This window comes from Podarcis tiliguerta (genome assembly GCF_965153285.1).
Source record: "Podarcis tiliguerta genome assembly, chromosome: 1".
Lineage (NCBI taxonomy): Eukaryota > Metazoa > Chordata > Lepidosauria > Squamata > Lacertidae > Podarcis > Podarcis tiliguerta.
The window spans coordinates 57287922-57315509 of record NC_139534.1 but is presented as its reverse complement, the minus strand read 5'-3'; the positions used below and the strand labels follow the sequence as shown (position 1 = coordinate 57315509).

Here is a 27588-nt window from a genome sequence, read left to right as displayed (position 1 = left end):
AGCAGTTGTAAAACATGTAAAACATGACGGAGGAAGGAGATGAAATATGCGTGCTCCACGTGGCTGTCGAAAAGGGAGGGTGGGCATAAGATCATTAAGTCCGGGGTCTGAAATTATAGCTTCATCAACCACATGCCAACTCTCGGGGCGGTAACTGAGCAACAAAAAAAAGTGCCATTATGGCTCTTCCAAAAGGGATTCAAGAGGCAGCGCTCTCTTGATGGGCGCGGCTCTTCAAGGCGCCTACGGAGACACCGAAGCCGGCGCCCAGTGGCCAATGGGCTCCCCGGAGAGCGCGGGAAGCCAATCAGATCCCGGAGGGTAGCGTCCGTGCGGGAAGGCGCTGGGCAAAGCACGTTTATGATCTGTCTCCTCGCCTTCGAGCGAGTTACTCGCTGACAGCGGCGCTGCGCGGACGTCGGAATTCCCACCAGGAGATCCGTGGCTGTCGCGGGGATCGCAGCGGGCAGAGAGAAGGCCGGGAGAGAATGGCTCCTCCGCTGCAGGAGACCGCGTCGGGAGTGGGGTCGGGAGCGGGAGTTGAGGAGAAGCGGGCCAACGGGGGCGGCGAGGTCCGTTCCCGCCGCTTCTTCACCTGGGAGGAGATCCAGCAGCGCTCGGGGCGGATCAAGCCCGAGCGGTGGCTGGTGATCGACAGGAAAGTCTACGACATCAGCAGCTTCCACCGGCGGCACCCGGGAGGCTCCAGGGTGATCAGCCACTATGCCGGGCAAGACGCCACGGTGAGAGCGGTGTGCGGGTTGTGCTCCTCTTCCTCCTCAGGGGGGTTGCAGGTCGCGGCGGGGAAGCCCTGGAGGCCCTGGATTACCAAGTGCGCAAGGCGGAGATGCGGATTACCAGTCGCTCTTCCCTGGGACCGGCAACTTCTGGGATGGTTCTAAAACGGAGTTATCCTGGTGAACGACACGGGATGCGCGTAGAAGTCGTGTGAACGTTTCAGCGCTTGGCAATAGTGGGCCCCTGCCCTGAGGGTTTCTTCCTGGCGCTCTCCTAGCTGGTGCTTCCCTCCTCAGGAGGGGATGGTGGTCTCAAAACTCCCTGTCAATATCCTTTTGCTGCGTCTTTGTCTTTTATTTCATACTTGCTAATTAGCGGTTACTATTAAGGCCTCAAGCCTAGCATAATGAGTTCCAGTATCAGATCGATAATGTGTAGGTTTATCTCGGTCCAGCGGAAACGAGCAGGCACTGCACAGGCCTTTCTTGTGCTAGGCCTGCCTGGGAGCCCAGGGCCTTTCCACAATGCAGGCCCAGCAGCGCCCACTGCTGCCCCCCCCCCCCCCAAGGTAAGGTGCTGTCCCCATATTCACCTTTGGTCAGTCTTCACTGGGCCACTAAGGCTGGGGGCATCCTCTTCCAGGGCCCCTGTGGGGCAGTGTGAGGGGGCAGCTCAGAGACCAGGCGCAGCAGCAGTGGTTGCCCAGAGGACTCCCAAGAAGAGTGGAGAGGGGGCTGAGGGAAGACTCCACAAGGGAGGGTGTTTGAAAAAGGGTGAGAGGCTGCCAGCTCTGCAGGCAAGGGGTGACATAACTGGGCTCCTGAGTCCCATAGTGCTGCAGAAAGAAGGTAGTTGGTCAAGTCAAGGGAGCCGTGGACTCAAAAAGGTTGAAAACCTGTTCATGTTGGCATTGAGTTACCTATAAATAAATAGTTTTCTTCTCACCAAATATATGCAGATTCACTGTCAGCTTCCCTGAGTCCTACATAAAATATGTCTAATCCAGCCTTGCAAATATGCCCACCACATTTACTAATCATGCAAATATTTCTAGCCCACCAGTCCGTGTGTGTGTGTGTGTGTGTGTGTGTGTTAGTTATATGTGATCCCAAAGAGAAAAACTAACTTTTATAACAACTCTTGGGTTGTGTGGAGGTGTGTGTGTGTGTGTGTGTGTGTGTATATATATTAGTTTTCATTTATATACATTTCAGTTAGTTGTTTTACAAAAGTTGTAACATTTAAAACCTCGATTTCCTTCCTCCTCTTTCTGTGGTTCCTTAAATTTATTTTCATCATTTCCTGCATATTCTAAATTAACTTATTCATTTATTCATTTATTTTAATTATATATTCTTTCGAAACTGCAGGTTATTTCAATAATCCTGCCAATGTCTTTATCTGTTTACAATTTGTTTTTAAACATTCAATAAACCATTTCTGTCCTTTTACAAAAAGTTTGTTATTTTGATTTCTTATTCTTCCGGCAAGTTTCGCCATTTCTGCATAGTCCTGCATGGAGATAATTTTAATTTACCATAGATAATAAAGCAAATATTTAAAAGCCTGGTTTCTTGCTTATGTGCTGATTGTTGTGGAAGGAGGCATGTGGCCACACATATAAGAAATGGGTGTAGCATATATACATGTGCATACAGGAGATGTTCCATCATCGTACTAGTGGTGAGAAGGATGCTAATAAATAAAGAAATGGGTTGTGAATGAATGACCATATATGTGTAGTAGAAAAGATGTGACTCTGTCTCTTAAAATATTGCATTACTGTTAAGCATTTAAGAAGTGTATATGTACACACAGAGCAGAGAGATCAGTGGAATGGAAAAGAAGACACATCTTAAGACCCATAGATGCAAAGTGGGAAGTCAAGAAAAGATTAAATACTTTTGTCTAGTATAGTATATGAGACCTGTCTTAGGCTGGAGATACGTCATGTCTGTAATATAAAGGGGAGGGATTTAAGAGTTGTTTCATCACAGTACAAAATTCCTACATAGAATTTTATGTTGAAAAGAATACACAAGACAGGTCCCCCTCCCCCCCATGCGCAGCTGTTGAGAAACGTTGAATGAAAAGTAGTGGAGAAAAGAAACAGATACTGGACCTGGAAGTAACACAGGCCATGTTACCTTACACACTAGCATGAAAACAACAGATATGAATGTAGATGAGGTGCACAGCCAACACTCCTTCAACCTTCAAATGAAAATGGGTGCAAATAAGCTGTGTAGTACATGCAGCAAATTCTTTGTTTTGAGGCTACTTTTCATCTCTCACTTCTGCCTAGATGTATGCTTGCCTTTCATTCCATCCCAATTTTATGCTTTTTTCCCTTTCTCTCCCAGGATGCATTCACAGCATTCCACCTTCATAGGGATTATGTAAGCAAGTTCTTGAATCCCTTGCTGATAGGAGAATTGGCACCAGATCAACCTAGCTCTGAGTCCAGCAAAAATGTAAGTTGGGCATGGGAAACAATTTATATGTCTATCATTTTTTTACCTTTACACTGGAAGAAAGCAGGGAAATCAGAATTCCATTCTGCATTGCATATATATGGTGCACATAATATTGCACCACTAAAGAGTGGTTTATGTTCTGTTGTCAGCAGAGGGGACGCATCTCATCTGCATTTCAAAACAGGAAAGCTAAGACTATATTGTGACTGAGAGCTCATCCACACTTCTGGTTGGTCCATGACTCCTAGGGTATGGGTCCAAGTGGTTTTTCTTTTGTCCTGCTGCTTTACTGTTGAATTGGAGCAAACATCAGTTGGGTATTCTGTGGATTGACGTTTGTTCTGATTCAGCTGTAAACAGCGGAATTTAAGAAAAACCTCTCTGACCTGTGTCTAGAAGTCATGGACCAAACGGAAGAAGTAATGGGACAAATGGAAGTATGAATGAGCCTTCAGACAGTATGGCAAACACCCGAAATAAATAATATTTCCTGTTTTCTCCTTTAACTAGGCTTACAGTCCATTCCTATCCCTTATTATGTAATGCAGGTGTCAGGGAACCTTTGGTCAAAGCATAACTTGTTAATTGCAATTACAGTGGTACCTCGGGTTAAGAACTTAATTCGTTCTGGAGGTCCATTCTTAACCTGAAACTGTTCTTAACCTGAAGCACCACTTTAGCTAATGGGGCCTCCTGCGCCGCTGCTGCACAATTTCTGTTCTCATCCTGAAGCAAAGTTCTTAACCCGAGTTACTATTTCTTGCTTTCTTGAGTGTGTAACCTGAAGCGTCTGTAACCTGAGGTACCACTGTATTGCAGGGCTACAAATCCCATCATCCCCAGCAAGAATGGCCAATGGTCAGGGATAATGGGAATTGCACTCCAGCAACATATCGTAGATTCCCTGCTGACCCACAGAAGAAAGAAAATTAATATGTTTAGATCTCTTATTGAACAAACTCGTCTGTGAACTAAAATTCACAAGAGAATCTTCCTTGTTGCACTTTACTACATAAGCTGTAAAAAAAAAAGGTAAAGGACCCCTGGACAGTTAAGACAGCTTTCCGAGTCATGTGGCCAGCATAACTAAACTATTTCTGGCACGACGGGGCACCATGACGGAAGCCAGAGCACATGGAAACGCCATGGACTGCTAGGTTGGCAGAAGCTGGGACAGAGCAATGTGAGCTCACCCTGTTGCGCAGATTCAAATTGCTGATCTTCTGATCAGCAAGCCCACAGGCTCAGTGGTTTAGACCACAGCGCCACCGCATCCCTACATACATACATAAGCTGTATGTTGCTGGGCTTATTGGCCCTACAGAAGTGTATCACAATGGTCCTTTTGATTTAATCTCTGAGTAAGCATACGCAGGATTTCATCTGGTTTAAAAATAATTTATTCTCCCCAGGGAATTTTAGAAAAAGGGAGTAGGGATCTTTAACTTAAAAGAGAACTCCCAGGAGCCTCATCAGATCTTGGGATTCTTCGGTGAACGCAATGGCCATAAAAGTAGTACACCATCCAAGTTAATTTGTAGTGGAGAGGCCTGCAAAGGATTTCACTGTGTGCCGTCTTGCATGACACTTTATTTTCATGCAGTAATGCTGTGTATGTTTATAAGTATTCCAGTTGGCTATAGTGCCCCAAAGTTTTAGTATAATAAACTCAGATATATAAAATAACTTGACAGAATCATGAGGATGGGTTAGCCTTGCAAATAAGTCCACAGAAGTTACTTGCCTGCAGAAATTTTTATTACCCAGCTGCCTGCACTTCCCTCAGTCGCTTTTTGCCTTCTGTTATCCAACACTTTTCAATGTTTGTTTGCTACACTTAGGGTATAACTAACTAACTAACTAACTAACTAACTAACTAACATTGATTTGGGGCTACAATGGCCAAGCCAAAAGTTGTGGCCCCCTTACAATCTGGATGCAGACAAGCAAGCATTTCCATAAATCAGCAAAGGCATTTTCCACCCCTGCACCCTCCTTTCCTTTCCAGGAGGCAAGGCAGAGGTGAGCATTTCAGCCTTGGCTGATAATGGGGGAAGGGGTTCAGTTCCACCTAGCAGCTGCTGCAGGAGTCTCCCTCTCTTCTCAACTTCTCTGTTCTGCAGGAAAGAGGCAGGGGAGCCTGTGGGCTTCAGCTCCTGTTGATAGTGAACCCCTGCCACTCTGCCGAACAGTAGCTGTATCTGCCTCCTCACCTCCTTTTCCTGAGAGAAAGGGAGATTGTGGGGGGTGGTATACTTCCAGCCCCTCACCCTCAGCTTTCCTCCAAAACTTGGATCTGGTGAGGATGCGGGAATCACTGTGGATCTGCCAGAATGACGCTTGCCCATCTCTGCAGCTTGAATTCTCGGAAAAGGCTCGTCAGAGAGCAGTACCACGATTCATACAGATAGCGTAATTGTCAAAGACTGGTTGGTTAATGGTGATCTAAAGAATGGGAATGAACTTCTGGAAACACTACAGTTGTAACAGAGAGACTACATGGGCTCCCCAGCCATATATTTCTCCGAAGGCTTATAATCATTCATGCTGAGAAGGCGAGAAGACTTTTAATGCCATAAACAGTGGCATAACCGAGCCTTTGCTCAGGACAGATGACAGTTTGTGGTCTCTCTTCACTGCCACAACTCAGTGTGCACAGCTGGAAGCTTCTCCCTGTGCCACAGGAATCACCAGAGGATTTAGTGATGCAGCTAGTACCGTGGAGAGCAAGTATGGGGGACTTGTGGTCCTCCAAACGTTTTTGGACTCTTAACTCCCATCAGCCCTAGCCAGTGTGGCCCAATGGATGATGGGAGTTGGAGCCCAGTAACACCTGTAAGTGGCTGGCGCTCTTTCTCCCTGTTTTCATTTGATGCATTCCGATGTTACTTCTGTGTGTGTGTCTGGAACAACTGGTTGCCATTCTTTGTTTCCCCACAGAAATTGCTAGTGGAAGATTTCCGGGAGCTGCGGTCCACTGTTGAGAAGATGGGACTTCTGAAGCCCAACACTCTTTTCTTCTTCCTGATGTTCCTTCAAATCATGGTGCTGGATGCTGCTTCCTGGTTTACCATCTGGTACTTTGGATCATCCTTAGTGCCGTTCTTCGTGGGCGTTGCACTGTTTACCACCGCTCAGGTAGAATCTCAGAGACACCATTCCATCTTCGAAACTGTTTTTTCCTATGCATTATTATTTCAAAAATACCATGGGGCTCATGAAACCAGAACACAGTCCAATACAGCTAGCTCTTCACAGCACACTTGGGTTTGGGGTTGTTTGTTTGTTACCACAAAAACCAAAGCTATTTCTTTGTGCTACATTATAAAGTACTTGTGGAACTTTGGAAAGTCTCTAGAGAACTTTGCTGTTTGAAAATCCATATTCAGACAGGGTAGTTTATCTATGCACTTATATTTTAATAGCATCACCAAGAATCAGACACAAAATCTGTTTTCAGTTTCATGGGTCAACCCTGGTAAATATGGGGGTGTTGTTGTTTCTGCATGGGCGTAATCTTAGTAAAGAAGGAAAAGCCTTCTAGACCCTTCTAGCACCCATTACATCCCCTTATGCCAGCTTCTTTGACCTAGGGAGTCAAACTGCCCCCTCTTCCAACAAACTGGAAAGACGCAATATACACAGACTTAGAGCCTATTGTGTAAGGCAGGGGTGAGGAATCTGTGACCCTCCAGATGTTGTTTGATTCAGCTCCCATCAGCCCCAGGGATGATGGAAGTTGTTGTCCAGAAGCATCTGGAAGGCCACAGGTTTCTCAGCCCTGGTGCAGGGAGAGATGTTAGGCAGGTCAGAAGTCGCACACAAACCTCCTGCACCATGATTTTTTTGAAAAGGCAAGTGCCATGTTAATCTGGCAATATTCAGCCTTCAACAAATCCACTTGCCATAGCAAGTAAAGCATGTTTCCACTGCCTTGTGTCCTTCTTTTTAAAGACAGGTGATTTATGGACTTGAATCTTTCAAGAAAAATAGTCTGTGAGCCCCTAAAAGCTTTTATGGAGCTGTGGCATTGGATTGTGATTAATGGATACATTTAAATAACATGATTGAATATACTTACACTAGTTTAGAAAGGGATCATGGGGCATGGGCTGTAATATTAGGATTAAAGAGGTCAGGAATTAATGCTGGAGCCTCTTGTGGCTGCTTTACTGGTTGCTGATAGGGAGAATAATATTTGTGTGTGTGTTTTGGTGCTTGTATTTTTAAACTGCTATGTGAAGAACAAATATATTAATCACCTTCATTGATTCAATTTGCATATTACCTTTAATCATTCAAAAGGGCATCCCCAATTAGTCGAGAAATGCTTTGCCCTAGTTCAGATCAGCATCAGCATCATATAGACAATCTTCAGGCCTGTTAGCTCCATCCTCTGCCTTTCTGGTACAGCTGCAAGGTGGAAATAAGAAGCTTTTGTCTTTAACTAACCTTAGTTTAGTGTTGTGTTCATGCCAGGATAAACTGTGGCTAGTCTGAACTATGGTTACCTGAAACAAGCCTGACTCCAACCATAGTTTATGAAGTTGGCTTGTTTCAAAATCATAGTTAATAACAGACACAACACTAAAATACCTTTAATTGAAAACAGAAGTAAAATCATTCAGTCTCATCTTTGTGGTCATGCCAGAGGAGGAGAAGGGACGCGGGTGGCGCTGTGGGTAAAAGCCTCAGCGCCTAGGGCTTGCCGATCGTCAGGTCGGCGGTTCGAATCCCCGCGGCGGGGTGTGCTCCCGTCGTTCGGTCCCAGTGCCTGCCAAGCTAGCAGTTCGAAAGCACTCCCGGGTGCAAGTAGATAAATAGGGACCGTTTACTAGCGGGAAGGTAAACGGCGTTTCCGTGTGCGGCTCTGGCTCGCCAGAGCAGCAATGTCACGCTGGCCACGTGACCCGGAAATGTCTCCGGACAGCGCTGGCCCCCGGCCTCTTGAGTGAGATGGGCGCACAACCCTAGAGTCTGTCAAGACTGGCCCGTACGGGCAGGGGTACCTTTACCTTTTACCTTTACAGAGGAGGAGAGGGGAGAGAAGCAAGTAAGCCCATGGCTTGGGAAGTAATCCTTAACGACATCTTAGCATTACATCCAAACCAGGACATAGTGTTTCCCAGCTAATTGGGGATTCCATTTGAGATAATTAAAGCCTGCAATCTTATGTAAAAAATAATTGCCTTTGGCATGGATGATCTCCTGGGACTTTATTTAAAAAAGAGTAATTGCATTGTTTTCATTCTATGTTTAGTTATTGAAATAAATAAAAAAAATAAAAAAATTGTCCAGTAGCATATTAGAGACCAACTAAGCTTGTTCTGGGTATAAACTTTCGTGTGCATGCACACTTCTTCAGATATGCACACAAAAGCTTATACCCAGAACAAACTTAGTTGGTTAATTTTTTTATTTATTTTGACTGCGTCAGACCAACACAGCTACCTACCTGAATCTATGTTTAGTTGTGCAATGGATCTGAGTTATGTTTTCTAAATGATCCTCTTTTTTTATCTTACAGAATCAAATGTCCTGGTTGCAGCATGACTTGGGACACCTTTCAGTCTTCAGCACATCCACATTGAACCACTGGGTTCACAAGATCTTAATGGGCACAGTGAAAGTAGGTATATTTCCCCTTCTGAGTGGAAGCTGTCCTTTCTGACAGCCAGTGGGTTTGACTGAGAGCCAGTGTGGTGTAGTGGTTAAGAGCGGTAGACTCGTAATCTGGGGAACCTGGTTCGCGTCTCCACTCCTCCACATGCAGCTGCTGGGTGACCTTGGGCCAGTCACACTTCTTTGAAGTCTCTCAGCCCCATTCACCTCACAGAGTGTTTGTTGTGGGGGAGGAAGGGAAAAGGAGAATGTTAGCCGCTTTGAGATTCCTTAGGGTGGTGATAAAGCGGGATATCAAATCCAACTCTTCTTCTTCTTCTTCTGCTCTGTTTTCAACCCTGTGTTCTCCTCTCCTATAGGGAATGCCAGCCCATTGGTGGAATAACCTGCATTTCCAGCACCATGCCAAACCCAACTGTTTCCGTAAAGACCCTGATCTCAACATGCACCCCCTGGTGTTTGCTTTGGGGAAGACGCTGGCTACAGAGGTACGTTTGCAAGGTGTATGCTACTGAAGGGTTGCTTAGGAAAGCAGCCAGAAAGAGTGGACAGCCAAGAATAAAGCTATTGGGCAGCTTACACGAGACAGCCATGATTTTCAGCAGGAAAACATCAGATTTAAAAAATATTTTAAATTGTATAAAATATAAAGATTACACACACACACACACAATTATAAAGACAAATAATATATAAGCATGATATATAGAAGATAAAATATTGACATGTTTTCAGACCTTATTTCCTTTACCTACACTAACAAAACTGTCTGAAGGGAAAGAAAAAGAAATGAAAACTGAGTAACTATACTTTCATATAGAAGCAACATACCACCAACATTTTGTATAGATATAATCAAACTGAATGTCCATAAAGAAAGTATTTTTTATATCTCTTGTCTTAATTTTTCATTCTTAGCATAACTTATAATTTTACCCTTGGTTAAAAATTCTTTCAAGTTGCTCAATTACTGAGAAGTAAGTCCTCTTAAGTTCAATAAGACTTATTTCCAGGTAAACGTGTACAGGAGTAAGTCCTATTGACTTCAATGAGGCATTTTAGTTTTAGTAGATATGCAGAGGATTGTGATATAAAGGGGCAACACCTGAATTTCTTAATAAGCCAAGTACCTGCTTTCCTATTTCTATGTTCTGTGTGTCTTCCGAGCTCCTAGTTTGGATTGTTGATTCGAATGCTGCCTACATTTTTATGATCTGTTGTCCATCAGGAAAGACCACAGAGATATATAATGGGGTCAGGAAGGTACAACCTGCCCTAAGCAGAGAATGATCATTCATGCTCTGAGGGTCCTGGTGGGAAGAAAGACAGGCTTAAAGTGTAATAAATAAAATAGCTTTTGGGGGGTAGATCATCCCAGTTGGCCTCTCTCTTTCTCGTTTATGGTAGCAAGGATGTGTATTTTCATACACAACCTTGGTTAAGATTTTTATTTCCACACACCCCATTCTATGATGAAGTCCAGGGGGAGATGGGAGTCACGGTGCTAAGTATATTTTATTCATGTAGCAGCTGTCACCCAGAGACTGAAAGAATAGGCGATAGGTGATAAGGTGGGTGTCTATAGCCTGAGTGAGACGTTGATACCTCTTTCTTCACAGCTCGGGTTGCAGAAAAAGAAGTATATGCCTTACAACCATCAGCATAAGTACTTCTGGCGTGAGTATCTTTGTCCCTGAAAAATGTCACAAGTTTCCACTCCTTTTTCACAGAGCTTCTCCTTCCTGAAGATACTTTTCTAAGTGAAATAGTGCGAATATCTGCTGGGTAGAGAGTCTTCTGTCACGGGACTTGTGCTTGATGGAGTCCCTGATCCACCTCTGCCACAACTCATCAGGTCTAGCCAGGGGCAGGGCAGGGAGCAGCTGCTACCACAAAATCCTAACAAAGGGCTCTTGGAGCTCATAAGTTTAAATTCCCTGGAGGAACCAATCAGAGAGAAAGGGGAGAAAAGTTTCCTGAGAAGGGAAAGATGGGCCCAGAGGCCTAAGGAACTTTCAGCTCTTGGTTTCCTGAGAGGTTCTTCCCCAACCTGCATGAAGTTACAGAGAGCTTTGAATAGGGGAATCCCCTGCCCCCCCAACCCTATATAAGGGAACCTGGCTACTGTTCTGGGGTGCCCCAAAGAGGATCTTGTGCCATTTTGGTTTTATGTAGCATTATATTTATATCCCACCTTTCCTCCAGGGAACTCAAGGTGGCCTACAGAATTCTCCTTCTCCTTCTCCCCATTTTATCCTCACAACCCCCCTGTGATGGAGATTAGGCTGAGAATGCCATAACCTCTAGATCTCTCACTTCCCAAGCTCTGTAGCTCAGGGAAGGGAGCTACTGGGGTATATGTTCATTCCTGTTGGATTGAGCCATTGATGTTTGTCTCCGACATCTCGGGGGGTGACCCAGGCTCTGAGAAAGATGAGGTAGAGCCTATGGAAAATGAGTCGTTGCTCCTCTGCAAGACCTTTGGAATCTGTGGCTTTACAGCACTAACCTTCAATAAACTTCGAGTTGAGTTGATGTACTTTCCTTGTCTCATTGTTAGTTGGGGATGTTAGTTTTGAGCTTATTCTTCACTCCCCTGCTCCCCATGGACCACAGAGCATTCAATGTGCCCCTCTCTCAGGACATTGCCATACATAGAAAGGGCACAGGTTATAGAATCCTAGCCAGCAGAGTTTGAAAACCAGAGAATATAGGATAATAGCACACTGCATATCTGTTGGGCCATAGGGTGAAAGTGAAATATAGCAGTACGATCAGCAAAAATTTGAGAATAAAAATTTATAGCTTAAGAAGAGGCATTTTAGACTATGCATTGAGTTGCTTTAACCACACTGCAGGGGAGAATTGGAACAAAGATGGCGGAAATTTTATCTTGCTGGCCGTCACACTCACCCCTTGAAGCAGATAAAATGGAGTTATCGAGTGAGGACAAATACTAGCTGGATAAGGGAAAGGCAGAAAAAATGAAAAAGAAGAACCCTTCTGTGAGCAAAGACAAGCAATTCTCAGCTTTCTCAGGAAGATGGATGGAAATTTGAAATTTTTATAAAGGTTGTTTTTTAAAGTCTTCCTTTCGTTTTTCAACAGTTGTAGCCCCAGCATTGCTGGTTCCCTTCTTCCAGTGGTCTGTATTCTACTTCTCAATCAAGCGCAAAGAATGGGTGGTAAGTAGTGATTGAATTTCCCCAAAAAAAATATCTAGATGAGCATCTTATCTGTGTTGTTTTTTTCCCCTAATTCCCACCAAGAAGCAGATTTCTTTTTAATCCGTTCCACTAAAAATGCAAACAGTTATTGCACATTATATGCATTATTATACATATTGTTACATGCAGTGCTTTTTTCTGGGGGGACGGAGGGGTACACATATCCCTAAACATTTTGTGAATCTTTGTACTTTGGTCCATTTACTGCATTTATTTTCCCAATTTGAACTATAAAATGGTGATTTTCTTGAGTCAAAATGAGAGTACCCCTAAACATTTTTTTAGGTAAAAAAGCACTGGTTACATGCCACCCCAATCTCTGCCGAGTGGTGTATGCGAATTCAGGGCTTCCAGGCACTTACCCAGGGTTTGTGTTTCCTTTTGGTGGTGCCTTTATGGTATATGGTTGGTTTATACATATATACAACCTGAAGCCTAGATGAAGGGGCTCCGAGCGCTGCCACCCCAAAAGGTCCCTGCTTCTTCCCTAGCCGTAGCCTTGCACTCAAGCAGACAGCAGCCATCATGCTCTGCCCACTCTCCAGCATACATCCCTGCTGACTCCCACGTATCGACTGGCTTCCTCTCTGAGCTCCCATTGCTTTCTGATCCTTCCTCTTTATAAGCTCTGGCCTCTACTAACACAGGGAGAGGCTGCACTCCTTTGATGTACTAAATGGCTCATTACCTCAAATGAAATTAGGTTTTACACTTGTCAATTGCCTAGCCTTAAAGCGATGGCAGATATACACCTTAGGAAGTTTGCCTAGGTTAATTCACTCTTCACATATACTAATTCCAGCAGCGGTCAACACAAATTTTAAATACACATGCCACCGTGTAGCAAAAAATATAACCTTTCTTTTTCTCCTTCCTTTGACAGGATCTAGTCTTGATCATTTCATACAACATCAGAGTCTGTCTCATGTACATACCTCTTATGGGATTTAATTGTTTCATGGCATACTACTGGCTCTCCAGGTAACACGAAACCTCAGAATCCTTCTCTCTGCTGAACTCTCGTCTCTTTTGTTGATGTTTAATCTCAAATATCTATATTTTTTTATCCAATTGTGATATACTCTGAACATATGTTACTTCCAACAGTTAGGTCCTGCCAGTCATTTTAGGTTAATCGCTTTCAGGTTGTGCAAGATGGTCTTCAATTTGCATCGCATCAGCCCCCAGACTGCAACTCAAATCTTTTGCCCCATAAATATTGTTATGTCCTGCACACATCAAGATGCTAGCTCAACATGGCCTTTAGTTAACATTTTAGAGACATTTATAAACTAAGACACCAGAAAGAGAAGCGTTTCTCACATTTTGTTTAGAAAGCATAGCCAGTGATGGAAAGGGGTGGGGGCAAAAAAAAAAAAAAGGAGCATGTGCCCTGGGCATCAGTTGGAGGGGCGATTGCTAAATTATGGGCAATGGGCAGCTGGCTTGCTAAATTACCGGCAACAGGGAAAATAAGCACTAGCAAACACAGCTGGCACTCTGCTTCCCTGACCATGCCAATGTGCTGTGTCCCCCTCCACCACAGTCCCTGTTTGTTCCAGGGTTCAAGGTGAGGAGGGGGAAGTGAGCTGTGGCACCACGGACCTGTTGCTTCTCTCTTGTTTTCTTCTCTCCCCCCATCCCAGAAAGCTTTCTGGCCCCTCTTCTCCACAGACAGCTGCTCCTTAAGGTGTCAGCAAATACACTTGATCACCGTGGCCCTGAGCAACGCGGCACAGGGAAGACCGTCAGAGATTTCATTGCCTTCTGTGGCTTGTGTGCCTGGGGACTTGGCAGAGCTGGGGAAGGTGGGAGCATCACCCGTGGCTGGCAATGGACTTGCAAGGGGATGGTTGGTAGGATGGGGGTGGAGGTAAAGAGCTGGGGGACGGGCAGGAGAGAAAGGCAAAACCAAGTGCGCCCTAGCCTGCTTGTTTTTCTGTTTCTGGAAGTGCACGTCTATGTTTGGTGTGGGTGCATGCAAACGCCGCCTCTTTTCAGCGCAAGTTGGTAGGTGCATTCAATCCAGCGTCAGTGCGTCTCATGTTGGCTGGGGCCGCTGTGTTTTGGGGGGCTGAGCCCTAAGCATAGTTGGTGGTGGGCCCTGCCACAGTAGAGTTGCTACTCCAAAAGCTGGGAATCATCTAAGCTAGTTCTAAGCATCATGAACAGTTGTGGGAATGTAGCAGAGGAGTGGGAGAGGGACCTTACATAGGCCCAGTGGGCTTGCCAGAATGCAAGCAGGGACAGGAGGTTGCTTTAGTGTTTGTTTGGGGTGGATAGGGTAACCTGCCTTCTGAAAAAATGGAATGGAGAAATCCCTCCTTTTCAACTCCTGGGGACAGAAGGGGGAAAGGTCAGGTCTGCCTTTGTTCTCTCATTTGCCTTCTTCTGATATTAATTCCCTGTGCACTGCCCTGTACACTTAGCCAAGGATCTTAGCTGCCGCCAGTCAGTTTAAGCAGTCCTGAAATCCGTCACTTAAAGTTCACAATCAGGGAGGCAGGGCAGTCTTTGGCACTTGCGGATCCGGATCTGGGCATAGCTGCAGGCTAAGTAGCACAAATGATTGTGTTGCTTCATTTGTGAAATACTTTACTTAGTTCTCTTTTTTTATATATAAATATTTTTTTATTAAGTTTTACATAAAAAATGAAACAACAAAGCAGGAAAAAACAAACAACAACAAAGACAAAAAAATAAATACAAAATTGCACAAACACAAAACAGCAAAAAGTATCAAAAAGGAAAAACAAAAATAAAAACAATTTTATCTTCATAATATTCCTTGCATTTACTTATTTCTCCGACTTCCCCAGACCTCTCTTCCCTGTATTCCAAATCATATATTCAAACAACAAATCCCTTCCCTCTGTCTTAATTAATTTTTATCTTAATTTTAGTGTCTTAATATAGCTTAATCTTCTTATATCTTAAAATATTGAATCTTTTAATTTTTAAACTTTATACTAATAACCTTTTACATTCAATCTGATGTCATTCTAACATTCATTAATCTTATAATATTTCTGTAAATAATATTTAAACTTCCTCCAATCTTCTCCCTGGTCTCTGATTCTGCCGGTCATTTCAGCCAATTCCATGTAGTCCATTACTTTCATCTGCCATTCTTCCAGAGTGGGTAGCTCTTGTGTCTTCCAATACTGTGAGATGAGTATTCTTGCTGCTGTTGTGGCATACATAAAAAAAGTCCTATCCTTCTTTTGCACCTGTTGGCCGACCATGCCCAGGAGAAAGGCCTCCGGTCTTAGTTCTCAAGGGCCAAGTAAATAAATTGGAGATGGGGGATTGACAGCAAGTTGGCTTACCACCACATTCGACACCGTCACACGGATCTGCTTGTTTGTTTTTTAAAACCCACCCTTTACCCTAAAGTCCCAGGGTGGGCTACAACAATTTAAAATACATTTTAAAGCAGTTCAAAAACTTAAAAATGTCAATTTCAAAAACTAGAGCAGATCCTGATGCTATATCCTTCCCTCTTACTGTATGTGAAGCAGCAACCATCAGTTGCTTCATAGATATTATTGATTTTAGGCTGTATTTCTTGTTTTAATGGATGCTCTTTATGGTTCATATGGATATTTTTTTAAAATATTAAACAGGTGAATGAAATGCTAGCTATACATTTGGGTTGTGGTTTGGTGGTAAGTGTCAGGCATGGCTTGTATTGCATGAAAGGAGAAATACCAAAAAGTTAAGCCAGGCAAGAGGCTTGGGTTTGTCACTAGCCACACACAGACCTCTTGTCACTTTCATCTTCTCAGCAGTGTAATTTGCATTATACGGGAAAGGAAAACATGGCAGCTAAAAGAGAAGCTTTGCCCACATACTGGTTTCAAAATAGTTTTTGCAGGATAAATTAGCCGGTGTGCTATTTCTTTCCTGATTAGTCAGCATCAGTTCATAGTTAGTCAGCATCAGCAAATAAAATTTCCTCTATTACTTTACATGTAAGCTGCAATGCCAAGGATATAATTTCCTATATCTTTTGTGGATCTGGTTTTTTAAAAGCCATTGTTACACTGCCTACTTTCCAGTCCTGTGTTATTTGCCTACTCAGTAAAATTTCTAAGCAGTGCACATAATAAAATAATTTTCAGTAAACCCCTCAAAGCCCTTTAAATAATTATCAATATTTAACAATATGGACAGAGATTGTATCAATAAGACAGAGACAACAGGGTTTTATACTGCTTTTTGATCAAGCTAAAATTATGATCCATTTATAGACAAGTCCAGCATTGCAGTGGGTTTGACTTAGACGACCCATGTGGTCCCTTCCAACTCCACAAATCTAAGTGACACAATTGTCAGAAGATCAGCAATTTCAGCTTGAATTCTTCAAGATCTTGGGTTGATTCCTTCCAAACACACGGATTTATTTAGAAGGAATCAACCCATTTAGTTTGTCAATAAATCCCAGGACTTAGTCTCTTCTTGCCCCTATTTGGCTTAATTCTTTATACTCCCTCCCTTGAAAATCCAGTTCAGTCAAGTATCTGACCACTGCTTTCTTCAGATGAAAAAATATGGAAATAATGCATTCAGCTTCACTACTATTCTCCCATTGCAGACCTTTTACTTCCTTGTTGTCTAATGGCCCAGCTACCTACCTCCCTGGCCAGTTTCCTGATTCTGAGGTATCTAAACAAATATTTTTGCTGGGCTTTTTTTTAAGCAGACACACTCTTTTTTCTATTTATTACACTCCCCAAATTCTCTTTTCACTTCCATCGTTGTCACTGTATGCTGGTTATCCTGCAGTTTGCATTCCTGAGTCCTCCTCATCTGGGCAGAGCTTCATTGTTCTGAAGGAAGCTTCCTTGCTTCCTTGACTCTGCTCCTTCACTGGCAGCCTCCTGAATTTCATAGAATCATAGAGTTGGAAGAGAGCCACCTAGTCCAACCCCTTGCAATGCAAGAATCTCAGCTAATTTGATGGCGTCTTTCCTAAATCTGTGTATACTTCTTGGAAGCTTCCTTTAGTTTGGTTTTAAATAATCTCCAAGGATTTTGAAACGATTTGAACAGCATTGTCATCCGTTTCATCTAACTAATCCCCTTTCCCACTTGTGTATATGTTGACATTGCGGTCACTGTTCCCAGTCAGTTTAACTACCCTTATATCTTACACCCAAAGCATTTAGGATTACGAATAGCATCGACTCCCATCAGCTCCTTGATCAATTGTTTTGAGGCACAATAATTTTGTATACCTGGAAATCATGTTTCTCCGGATTCCGCAGCAAGACATCAAGCAGGGTTTGGTGCCACCGTGTGGTTAAAGGCAGAAAAGGCAACGTTTAGGGAAGTAGAACTCCCATCAAGCAATTTCCTTTCCTGCCTTTGTCGAAGCACACATTCCCAATTTCAGTTCCCCTCTCCTCAGGCATATACTGTAATTTCCTTTTCTACCTGTTTTTCCTGTCTTTCCCTCCCCAGGTTATATGAGGATTATTATGTCCTCCATTGTTGCAACACTTCCTCTCTCTCTTTTCCCTAATCAAGTATTTTAGTTCAGTTGCTTTTGGCCCTAGAGTTATTTATACAGCCTGTCAAATTTATAGGTAAAGGTAAAGGTACCCCTGCCCGTACGGGCCAGTCTTGACAGACTCTAGGGTTGTGCGCCCGTCTCACTCAAAGAGGCCGGGGGCCAGCGCTGTCCGAAGACACTTCCGGGTCACGTGGCCAGCGTGACATCGCTGCTCTGGCGAGCCAGCACCAGCGCAGCACATGGAAACGCCGTTTACCTTCCCGCTAGTAAGCGGTCCCTATTTATCTACTTGCACCCGAGAGTGCTTTCGAACTGCTAGGTTGGCAGGCGCTGGGACCGAACAACGGGAGCGCACCCCGCCGCGGGGATTCGAACCGCCGACCTTTCGATCAGCAAGCCCTAGGCGCTGAGGCTTTAGCCCACAGCGCCACCCGCGTCAAATTTATACAGCCTGTCAAATTCAAAATGGGCAATTTTAGCTTTGCTTACCAAATATGACTTGAAATAAACATACTAAATATGTTTAGGGCATTAAAAAAAAATACAGAACATGAAGATTTCTGGTGTGGAGGCAGCCTTGCTCTCACTTACTATGGATATTTTCTTAGGACTGCTTCACCTATTCTAGTAATAGAGCAATAGAGGTACAGATTTAGTGCAAAGTATGCCATGAAGTGGGATGCGAGTGGCGCTGTGGTCTAAACCACAGAGCCTAGGGCTTGCCAATTGGAAGGTCAGTGGTTTGAATCCCTGCAATGGGGTGAGCTCCTGTTGCTCAGTCCCAGCTCCTGCCTACCTAGCAGTTCGAAAGCATGTCAAAGTGCAAGTAGATAAATAGGTACCGCTCCGGCGGGAAGGTAAACGGCGTTTCCGTGCACTGCTCTGGTTCGCCAGAAGCGGCTTAGTCATGCCGGCCACATGACCCGGAAGCTGTACGCCGGCTCCCTCGGCCTATAGAGTGAGATGAGCTCACAACCCCTGAGTCGTCCGCGACTGGACCTAATGGTCAGGGGTACCTTTACCTTTACCTTTTTATGCTATGATGTATGCAATCGGTGTGGGGCAGGGACCTTACAGTGAAGGGTGTACTCTTTGAAGTTTAAATGTGTACCTGTTTCTATTTTAATATGTAAAGTAGTCCTCAGCAAACAGCTTGAATATGGCTGTGATGGGTTTTACCAGACAAATCCCAGATCAACATACCAAGTTAAGTAACAAGATGTGTTTTTTGTGTGTGACAATGCTCTGTATAAACCAACCCGGACCCTGCAATCATCAGTTGAGTCCTTTTGTTGTGTGCCCCCTTCATGAGAGGCTTGGAGGGTGGCAACACGAGAAAGGGCCTTTTCTGTTGTGGCTCGCCACTTGTGGAATGCTGTTCCCAGGGAGGCTCGTCTGGCACATTCATTAGATATCTTTAGACTCCAGGCAAAAACATTCTTCTTCTCCCATGCCTTTGGCTGACTGAACAATCAATGTCCTTTTAAACTGGGGGGGGGGGGTATTGTTTTGTTTGTTACTATGTTATGCATCTTTGTGTTTTTATATTGTAAACCGCTCTGTGGTCCTTGGATGGATGGTGCTATAGAAATTCAATAATAATAATAATAATAATAATAATAATAATAATAATAAATGCATTTGACTTGGCAGGTATCTAGAGTCCACTTGGTTTACTTGGGTTTCACAAATGAATCATATCCCAATGAACATTGATTATGATAGAAATATGGACTGGGTGTCTACCCAGGTAAGACACTTTCTTACTATTCAAATAATTGGTTTCTGGTATTTTATTGTGTGTGTGTGTTACGCAAAACGTTATTGGCACAATACTAGTGAATTATTAGTGGCTTTGTCTTGTTCTGCAGTGTTTCCCCAATGCTACCACATTATTTCTGTCTAGAGGGGCAACTGACCAACAAAAGTGGGACAAAATAAAGCAGAACATTTGTGGCACAAAAAGTTACTGGAACTATGGTATATGCACTGATTGGAAATGAAGCAATGTGACCACCACAAAACATTTGGAAGCAACGCAAACGATGTTGGAAATGAGATCACGTATGACCACCCCAATAACATCATGAACAAAAATAATCATGAACGCACAGTGGAAAGGGTGTCTGAAGGGGCTCAGAGAGTCATCACAGACACTTTTAGACTAGTGATGGTGCAGAAGATAAAAATATGGAGGGGTGGGTGGGTACTGGAATGCAATATAGCTCCAGTTTGGCAAGTAAAGCTGAATACCACCCCCACTCATGCTTCAACTGTGCTTCTGACCGCACAGAAGTTTTTAATGCGGAGTCAGACAGGGATTCATTCATGTATTTGTTAAAACATCCTACCTTTTCTATTTACATCCTACCTTTCCATTATAAATAGAAATGTCCAAGGCAGCCTAAACAAAAGTTTGAAAGCAATCAGCTTTTTTTAAAAAAAGCAACCTTCTCCATGTTCCCCCACCGAAGGAAGTACAGCAGACACCTGCTAGGGACATGGTGCCTTCAGTGGTGGAGCCCCCAGGGAGGCTTGTCCGGTGCCTACAACTGTGGTCTTTTTAGCTGCAACCTGAACACCTTCTCGTTCTCCCAAACCTCTTAAATCACAGTTTTGGAATTTGCACAAAGTTCCCCCTTGCAGACTTAATTTTATTTGGCTGCTGTGTTTTTATACTGATTTTTGTTTGCCTTTTTTTGCTGGGCTTTTTGCTTTTGTGATCTATTTTTTAATCTTGTTTTAGTGTTTCTAGTGAAATTTTGTATTGTGTTGTTTGTGTAAAGAATTTGGGGAACTTGGTTGAGTAGCATATAAGTAAAATGAAAAGAGCACAGAAACAGAAAGAACCGATTGCAAATCCAGAGGAACCAGGGAAAGTCAGGTCTAAGGCCAAAACCAGAAAGATACCCAGGTGGCATTGAAAAATCCTCAGCCTCTTGCCAGTTTTCCCTGCTGTGAGTTTTCCTCCCCTGCCCCACAAAGAGGTAGCCAGCATGGTCTTCTCCAGCTGACAGTTCCCATCATCCTTGATCATTAATCATGCTGGCTAGGACCAATGGAAGCTGGGAATCAAATAACACCCAGAGATATCTTAGTGTATGTAGAAAAGTGAGGTGAGGGGATTATTGGCAGGGGACTGGTGTTGCTGGGCAAATTCCTCCAGACAGAGTCTTTCAGAGCTAAGGGGTACTTTAAAATGTAAATCTCAAGCTTTTCTGAGAGGTCTTCTTTTTTAAAACAACAACAACTACAAAAGCTGAGCCAATTGTAAATTGGGATAGAGGATATTTTGCTTTTTTTCTGTGGGAAAGGAATGCTAAGGAAACACAATCAGTACAGGCAGCCCCCAATTTGTTTAGGGGATGTGTTCCATACAGTGGTGGAGGGTGCGTAAGCCTGCTCCACTCCGCTCTGCCCTGTCCCATCCTGTTCTGTCCCTGCTCTTGATCCGGCCACAATGCACAGTTGTGCGTCAATTAAAAAGGTAAAGGTACCCCTGACCATTAAGACCAGTCGTGGATGACTCTGGGGTTGCTTACTCTGTAGGCCAAGGAAACCGGCATTTGTCCGCAGACAGCTTCTGGGTCATGTGGCCATCATGACTAAGCTGCTTCTGGCGAACTAGAGCAGTGCACAGAAATGCCGTTTACCTTCCCACCAGAGCAGTACCTATTTATTTACTTGCACTTTGATGTGCTTTCGAACTGCTAGGTTGGCAGGAGCAGGGACCGAGCAATGGGAACTCACCCCGTCGCGGGGATTTGAACCACCAACCTTCTGATCAGCAAGCCCTAGGCTCTGTGGTTTAGACCACAGCGCCACCCACGTCAATTAGACACACATAAATCAGTCATTGCCTGCATAGCATCTTTTGGAAAGGTGGGATACCTGCCTTTCTGACCATTTCCCTTGAGAAACTGGCTGGAATGCTACTTCTGTGGGATCCAGTTGCTGCTACTTAGAGGAACATAATAGATAACTGTGCCTCATTCAGTTGCAGTCTCTTTGTGTGAAACAAAGAGATCCATTGTTCCATATCCTTTCTTATATTTCCCCCTGCAGCTCCAGGCAACGTGCAATGTGGATCAGTCCCCGTTCAATGACTGGTTCACTGGCCATCTGAATTTCCAGATTGAGCACCAGTAAGTAGGACATTGGGAGCCACAAAATCCTTTGTGCATCTCCCTAGTGTGTGGTTTTATGAAATCATTGCTAGTGGGATGGGCATTCTAAATAAGAAAGAGGAGCTGCTTTGACAGAACACCCTTTCTTCCCTCTCCAGTCTTTTCCCCACGATGCCTCGCCACAACTACTGGAAGGTGGCCCCCCTGGTGAAATCTCTGTGTGCCAAGCATGGCATTGACTACCACAGCAAGTCCCTGATCCAGGCGTTTGCAGACATTTTGCAGTAAGTATGGCAAGGGTGCTTTATGAACTGCAGTGTGGCAAGAAAAGCAATAAGGAAGTGGAAGAAAAGGGCAAAAAGTGCTGGAGCCCTGGTCAGCCACTCACATTTAATAGAGCTTGTCCCTTGATGTAGTCAAGAGCCGAGGGGAGAGCAACACTGGCTCTACCCTCTGTCTAGTGGCCCTTCCAGGTGACCTGTTTAAGCATTTATTCCAATTTGTTTGAAGGGATGTTGGATGATGTTGCATCAGAGCAGGTGCTACCCCACATTTCCCAGTGCATTTCCCAATGGCTTTTCTTATCGCTGAGAAGTGTTAAGAAAACACTGCCATCTAGTGTCCAGAGGCAGGAAACTCATGAGACCAGGTGCTTTCACAAGTTGATATTCCTGCCTTTGGGCGCTAGATGGCAATGTCTCCCATCTGCTATTTGTTCCATAGAGAACAGGATGCTGGATAAGATGGGCCTGATGTAGCAAGCTATTCTTATGTTCTTAACCTGAATTTGCTGGTGTGTGGTTGAATCCTACCCAAAAATAACGACCTGACATCTAAGGAACAGCCAAATATCTGTTCAGTCCCTTCCTCCCCACCCCACCGCACTCCCCAAATCATGAACATCAAAAGAGGCTTTTTCAAACCCTTTCCTTATTAAGCTCCTCCAGGCACTCCTGTTTGTCTGTGTTTATGCTTTATGCTTTGTTTAATCAAAGCCCTCCCTCCCTGTTTTGCAGCTCTCTAAAGGATTCAGGAGATGCCTGGCGTGAAGCATATCTGTATGGATAAGAAGCAGCAGAGACTTGAGAAGGAGGACCATGAAGATGCATCACAGACTAGAGGGCAGCTAATGTGCTATGAAGAATTTGGGGTCTGGTGGGTGAGCTAGACAAACGTTAAATAATTATTTTTGGCATGGGGTTGGGGGACTCCTGAAACTTTCCTACATCTATGCACAGTTGGGGTTTTTTGTGTGTGTGCACATGTTGTTCTGGTTGCACTGTGGCTTTTCGGGTGACAGGGTCACGGAAAGGGAAGGTCTGTGCTTCATGTAGAAGTACATCTTGCTTTTTGTTGCATGTATGAGTTCGAAACCTGACTGTCGTCTTCCGTATGGTTGGTGAGGGATGCTTTCAGAAGAGGGGTGTTTAAAGCAAAAAGGCAGAGCTGCAGTGGGGAACTACAGTGCAGGTGTAATATTACTTGTGAAAGCCACATGTTAGGGCTTATCTACACTTACTTTTCCTCTGGTCTTTCCATGCACAGTCCACACTTTAAAGCTCTGTGTTCAAATGCCCTTTCCCTTTGGAGCTTTTCCCACAAAAACCTGCTCTTTAAAGCGTAGTCGGAGCAAATGCAATCCGTTGGAAACCTGAATTACTGTTTGTGCTGATTGAGTGTTAAAGAATGGATTTTCAAGGAAAACTCTGGGGCAAAAAAAGAAAACAGACATGTTCAGACACGGAGCTTTTACAAGTGTGCACCTCTGCCTGGAAAGAGCAGGGCAAGAGGTAAGTGTGGATAAGACCTTAGTTGAAGGTAACTTTAAATCTTAGCTTCAGTTGCAAGCTCAGGGATGCAATTTCATGTTTGCATAGAAGTAAGGGACCAGATAACATAATTGAGTTTAAAGCTGAGTGTGTTCATGTTCCTGTTTCAAAATGTGTTGTATTAAGAGCCGTTGGTTGCAGATAGTTTTCTTCAAAGCCTCATAATAACCAGAGAAAGAGGTGCTCCTGGAGGATAATCACATGTGATCTGAACTCTCCTCATGTACCCCTCCTCCCAAACAGCACCTGTTGTGCAAGATGACCTTTCCATGCTGAGGTTAGGAAACGTTTTCTCAGCAACTTGTATTCATCTATCTAATGTTATCACTGCCCCAACATCTTCCCAAAGGAAGATGCCTTCGCATGGTGGCAGACCAAAGAAGTGCCTCTTCCCCTCCACTATGCGCTTCAAAGAACGCTTGAGCCTGGGCCTCCAAACCAATGCCTGATCACATGACTAGCGCTCCTCTTTTGAAGGAGAGGAATTGTGTGGTTGCAATCTCAATGTAATCCGGTATTGGCATGAATGCCTCTGGTCATAGTTCTTTGAAACCACACTCTCTTACTCCATTACTACACAAAGGCCGCTCCCACTGGGAATGTGTTACCTGGGGCAATGCCTCTTGCCTGGTGATTATCTGGCAGTGTGATTGAAAGTATTAATTAGTTCAGTATTTGTTGTCTTGACCCACAATTGGAAGCATCGACCTTCTGTTGGTCCTTTAGCATAGCCCTCTTAGGATGTACACCACTTCATGTGTACATATTTGTATTTATTTGTATCTTTTAATATATTTCATAAATTTATTTGGGTCAATACGTGTGGCTGTCTTTTTTCTCCCTGTTCTTCTCATTGGTTCAAATAGACAAGAAGAGCTGACTCGAAACACATTGTATGTGGATTTGTGCATTTCTCCATGGCTGCATCAGGTTAAATTCGCATGTGGTCTGAATTAACCTCTATCATAGTGATGGGGAACCAGTCAGTGAAAATGAAGGGTAGGCAATCTGCCACTCTCCAGATGTTGCTGGACTACAACTCCCATCGTCCCTGACCATTGGCTATGCTGGCAGGGGTTAATGGGACAGCTCCAACAATATCTGGAGAGTACACAGTTCCCATCTCTGCTCCAGCAGGTGGCATTGCGAGCCTCTATCAGTCCAGCATATGTAAGCTTCCACTTACTATAACTGGAGATGCCAGGAACTGAGTCATAGATAACAGGGATAGAAATGTAGATTTAGTTATTTGGGGAATGAGCAGGCCCATCAGATTGCAGTTTATTTTGGGGTGTTTTTTTATAAAAGGAGCAGTTCATGTCTTTAGAATAAAGGTAGTTCTTTTAGTTATAGATGCTGCCCGGCTGTTTACCATTACCTTATGGAATCGTACAGCACCAAGTGACTCATTAGTCAAATGCATCTGTCTAAACATTCCACCAGAGGGAGTTCTTTCCTCTTGCATTCCAGTATACACACACCCACACCCACACCCTCGAAAGGTTGTATCCGCCTTCCTTGCTCAGTGACTCAAATAAGTATGGGAAATACATCCTTGACCACACTTTTTTGTGCCAGGCCTGAGCTTGGTGCCCCTTCAGAATTTTCAGACTGCAGTAAAACCACACAAAGCAGAATTCCCCCATTTATATAGTTCTTAAAGAGAGAGGGGATGGACAGGACTGTCTTGCTTTTGGTCCTTGGACCTGTGTAACTACCCAGCCAAACTGACAAACTCACACTTAGAATCAAAGAGTCATAGAACTGTAGAGTTGGAAAGACCCTGAGGGTCAAATATTCCAGCTCCCTGCAATGCAGGAATCCCAACTAAAGCATCCATGACAGATGGCCATCCAACCTCTGCCTAAAAATCTCCAGAGAAGGAGAGTCCACCACCTTCCAACTCCAGCTTCCCTCAGCCAGCACAGCCAGCGGAGAAGGATGGTGGGAGCTGGAGTCCAACTTCATCTGAAGGGGCACAGAGATGCTGCAAGTTATATTTCTGGCATTTCTCACACCTCTCTTTAAATTCTTCATTGATGGTTTCACCATTTCTTTTTCCTAAAACGCAACACTCACCCTGCACCAAATCCCCTTCTTCCAGCCAAAATACATTTTGGAGACCAACATAGTATGTTCCAGAGGAGGCATATGGTTGGCTGGAGTCCCTAAGTTAGTGGAACTCAAGTCCCATCGATTACAATGGGAACCATGCCATTACTGATGTCTCCTTCATTTCAACCAGAAACAAGTTAGCCTGCATCCAACCCATTATCTGAAACATACTATACACTGTGGAACATCAGTCTGCAACTCACTTACCCATATTCCCCTTAAACCAAAACTCAGAAAAATGAAGGGGGGAGGGGAAACAGAAGGAAGCAGGGAATGAAAAGGAGAAAACACATTGCAAGGGACTAACACTGCTTATACACCATACATTTAAAGCATGCGTACTCAACTTTTCTCATACCAGCTGGTTGTTTTATAATTTATTTTATCTTTATTTTCAACATTTTTATACTGCCTGTTGACCATAAGTGCTCTGGATGGTGTACACTTGATTTTTAAAACAACAATAACACAGACATAAAATATAAAAGTACGGCATGAACATAAAATCAAGCACCAATTAAAACATCAGAATAAAACCTGTAGTGCCCAAGGTCTAAACACAAACTTATTTTCTAACTGAAAAGCATGTTAATCCACAGCCTATTTGCTAAGGGGAAGATCAATAACCCCATAGCACCACCTTCTGCAATCGACCATCAGAGTCGGAGGGGAACCACTCCAACATGGTACCTCCCAGTTTCCAAGCAGGCAGCCTACCCTGAAGGATGCCATCATCTGTGATATTGAGAGCTTCAAGTGAATCAACAGGGCTGCACTTTCCTCTCCCTCGCTTGGCAGAGGTCATCTCACAGACTGGCCAAGGCAGCTTCCACTCCGAAACCAGGGCTGAATTAGAAAAGCAGCGGGGAAACCATGGCCCACCTGGCCTCCCCATTTGGCCTGCAAGTCATGTCCATCTGCCCTGCACGTGACCATCACCCATAGCCTCAGGGGCAGGTGATGGTGCAGCTGGGCCAAAGCGGGATTTGCAGGCAATGCCACCTGGATCCAGTTGCTCACCGTGCTCTAGAAAATCATTTCGTTCAAGAGTGTATCGTTTACTGGCCATCATTTCCTCAGGCACATTTCTCAGGAACTGGGTGTTGGCCAACTAGCTTTGAGTCACCTGCATCTTCTGAGTTAATTTCTACAGAAACCGTCTTGATTGCAACCACCTTGAAGGAGGCTGGCACCATTTCTTTCCTCGACAGTTTGTGAATAATTTGATCTGAAGAGATTTATTTCTGCAGTAGCTGGAATTTTTGTGGTGATACCACAGCTTCTGTCCATGCAGAGACATCGCTGTCAATGCTTTTAACATGTTTCATCGCGTTGCAATAAAGAGAATAGACACCAGTGTAATTCTGCGGCAAAGTTAGCCATCAGCATGTATGGTTTCATTGAATTTACAATTCTCAGTAGTTGAAGAATATGCATGAGGCTACTTTCTCACTTGTGGCACATAGATGTGATGACAAGATCAAAAAAGACAGATCTAATTATCTCAGTATCTATCTATCTATCTATCTATCTATTTTAATTTCATAAGTTCCTCCTGGAAAGCTATTTACATGAATTACAATTACATTTGTGTCTCCAGGGAAAAACTGATTTTTTTCCCACCACAGCTACCATTTTTGGAGGTACTGCAAATAGGAGTGTGTAAGAATTATTTTCACTTATTTAAAAAGTTTGTTTACTCATATGTTGTAAATTTGGACCTATTTGCTTAGTTGCTAATGTAGATCTTGTTCATTTCTGTAACTACCGTTCATTTTCATTTCCCACTGGCTTTCCTGGGAAACCCAGAGAGTCTTCTGCTGACTACAACTGCTGTTTTTCCATCCAGCCACCAAATTTTCAGGCTTTCCGTCTTTCAAGTTATTAGGCCTATCAAATTTCAGATGGGGGAGAGAACCCCCAATTCTCTCCCCA

General features: G+C 43.9%; 1 protein-coding gene across 1 annotated transcript; it reads left to right on the top strand.

The window, feature by feature from the left end:
• Positions 1–117: 117 nt before the first annotated feature.
• Positions 118–24355, top strand: LOC310666328 (acyl-CoA (8-3)-desaturase-like). Its single transcript, XM_083416982.1, is given in 14 exon segments — positions 118–366; positions 368–430; positions 432–743; positions 3102–3212; positions 6156–6353; positions 8743–8844; positions 9197–9325; positions 10457–10514; positions 11946–12022; positions 12948–13045; positions 19236–19332; positions 21648–21727; positions 21868–21993; positions 22726–24355. Coding segments are annotated over 14 exon segments (1737 nt in total). The 5' UTR covers positions 118–132; the 3' UTR covers positions 22778–24355.
• The last annotated feature ends 3233 nt before the right edge of the window (positions 24356–27588 follow it).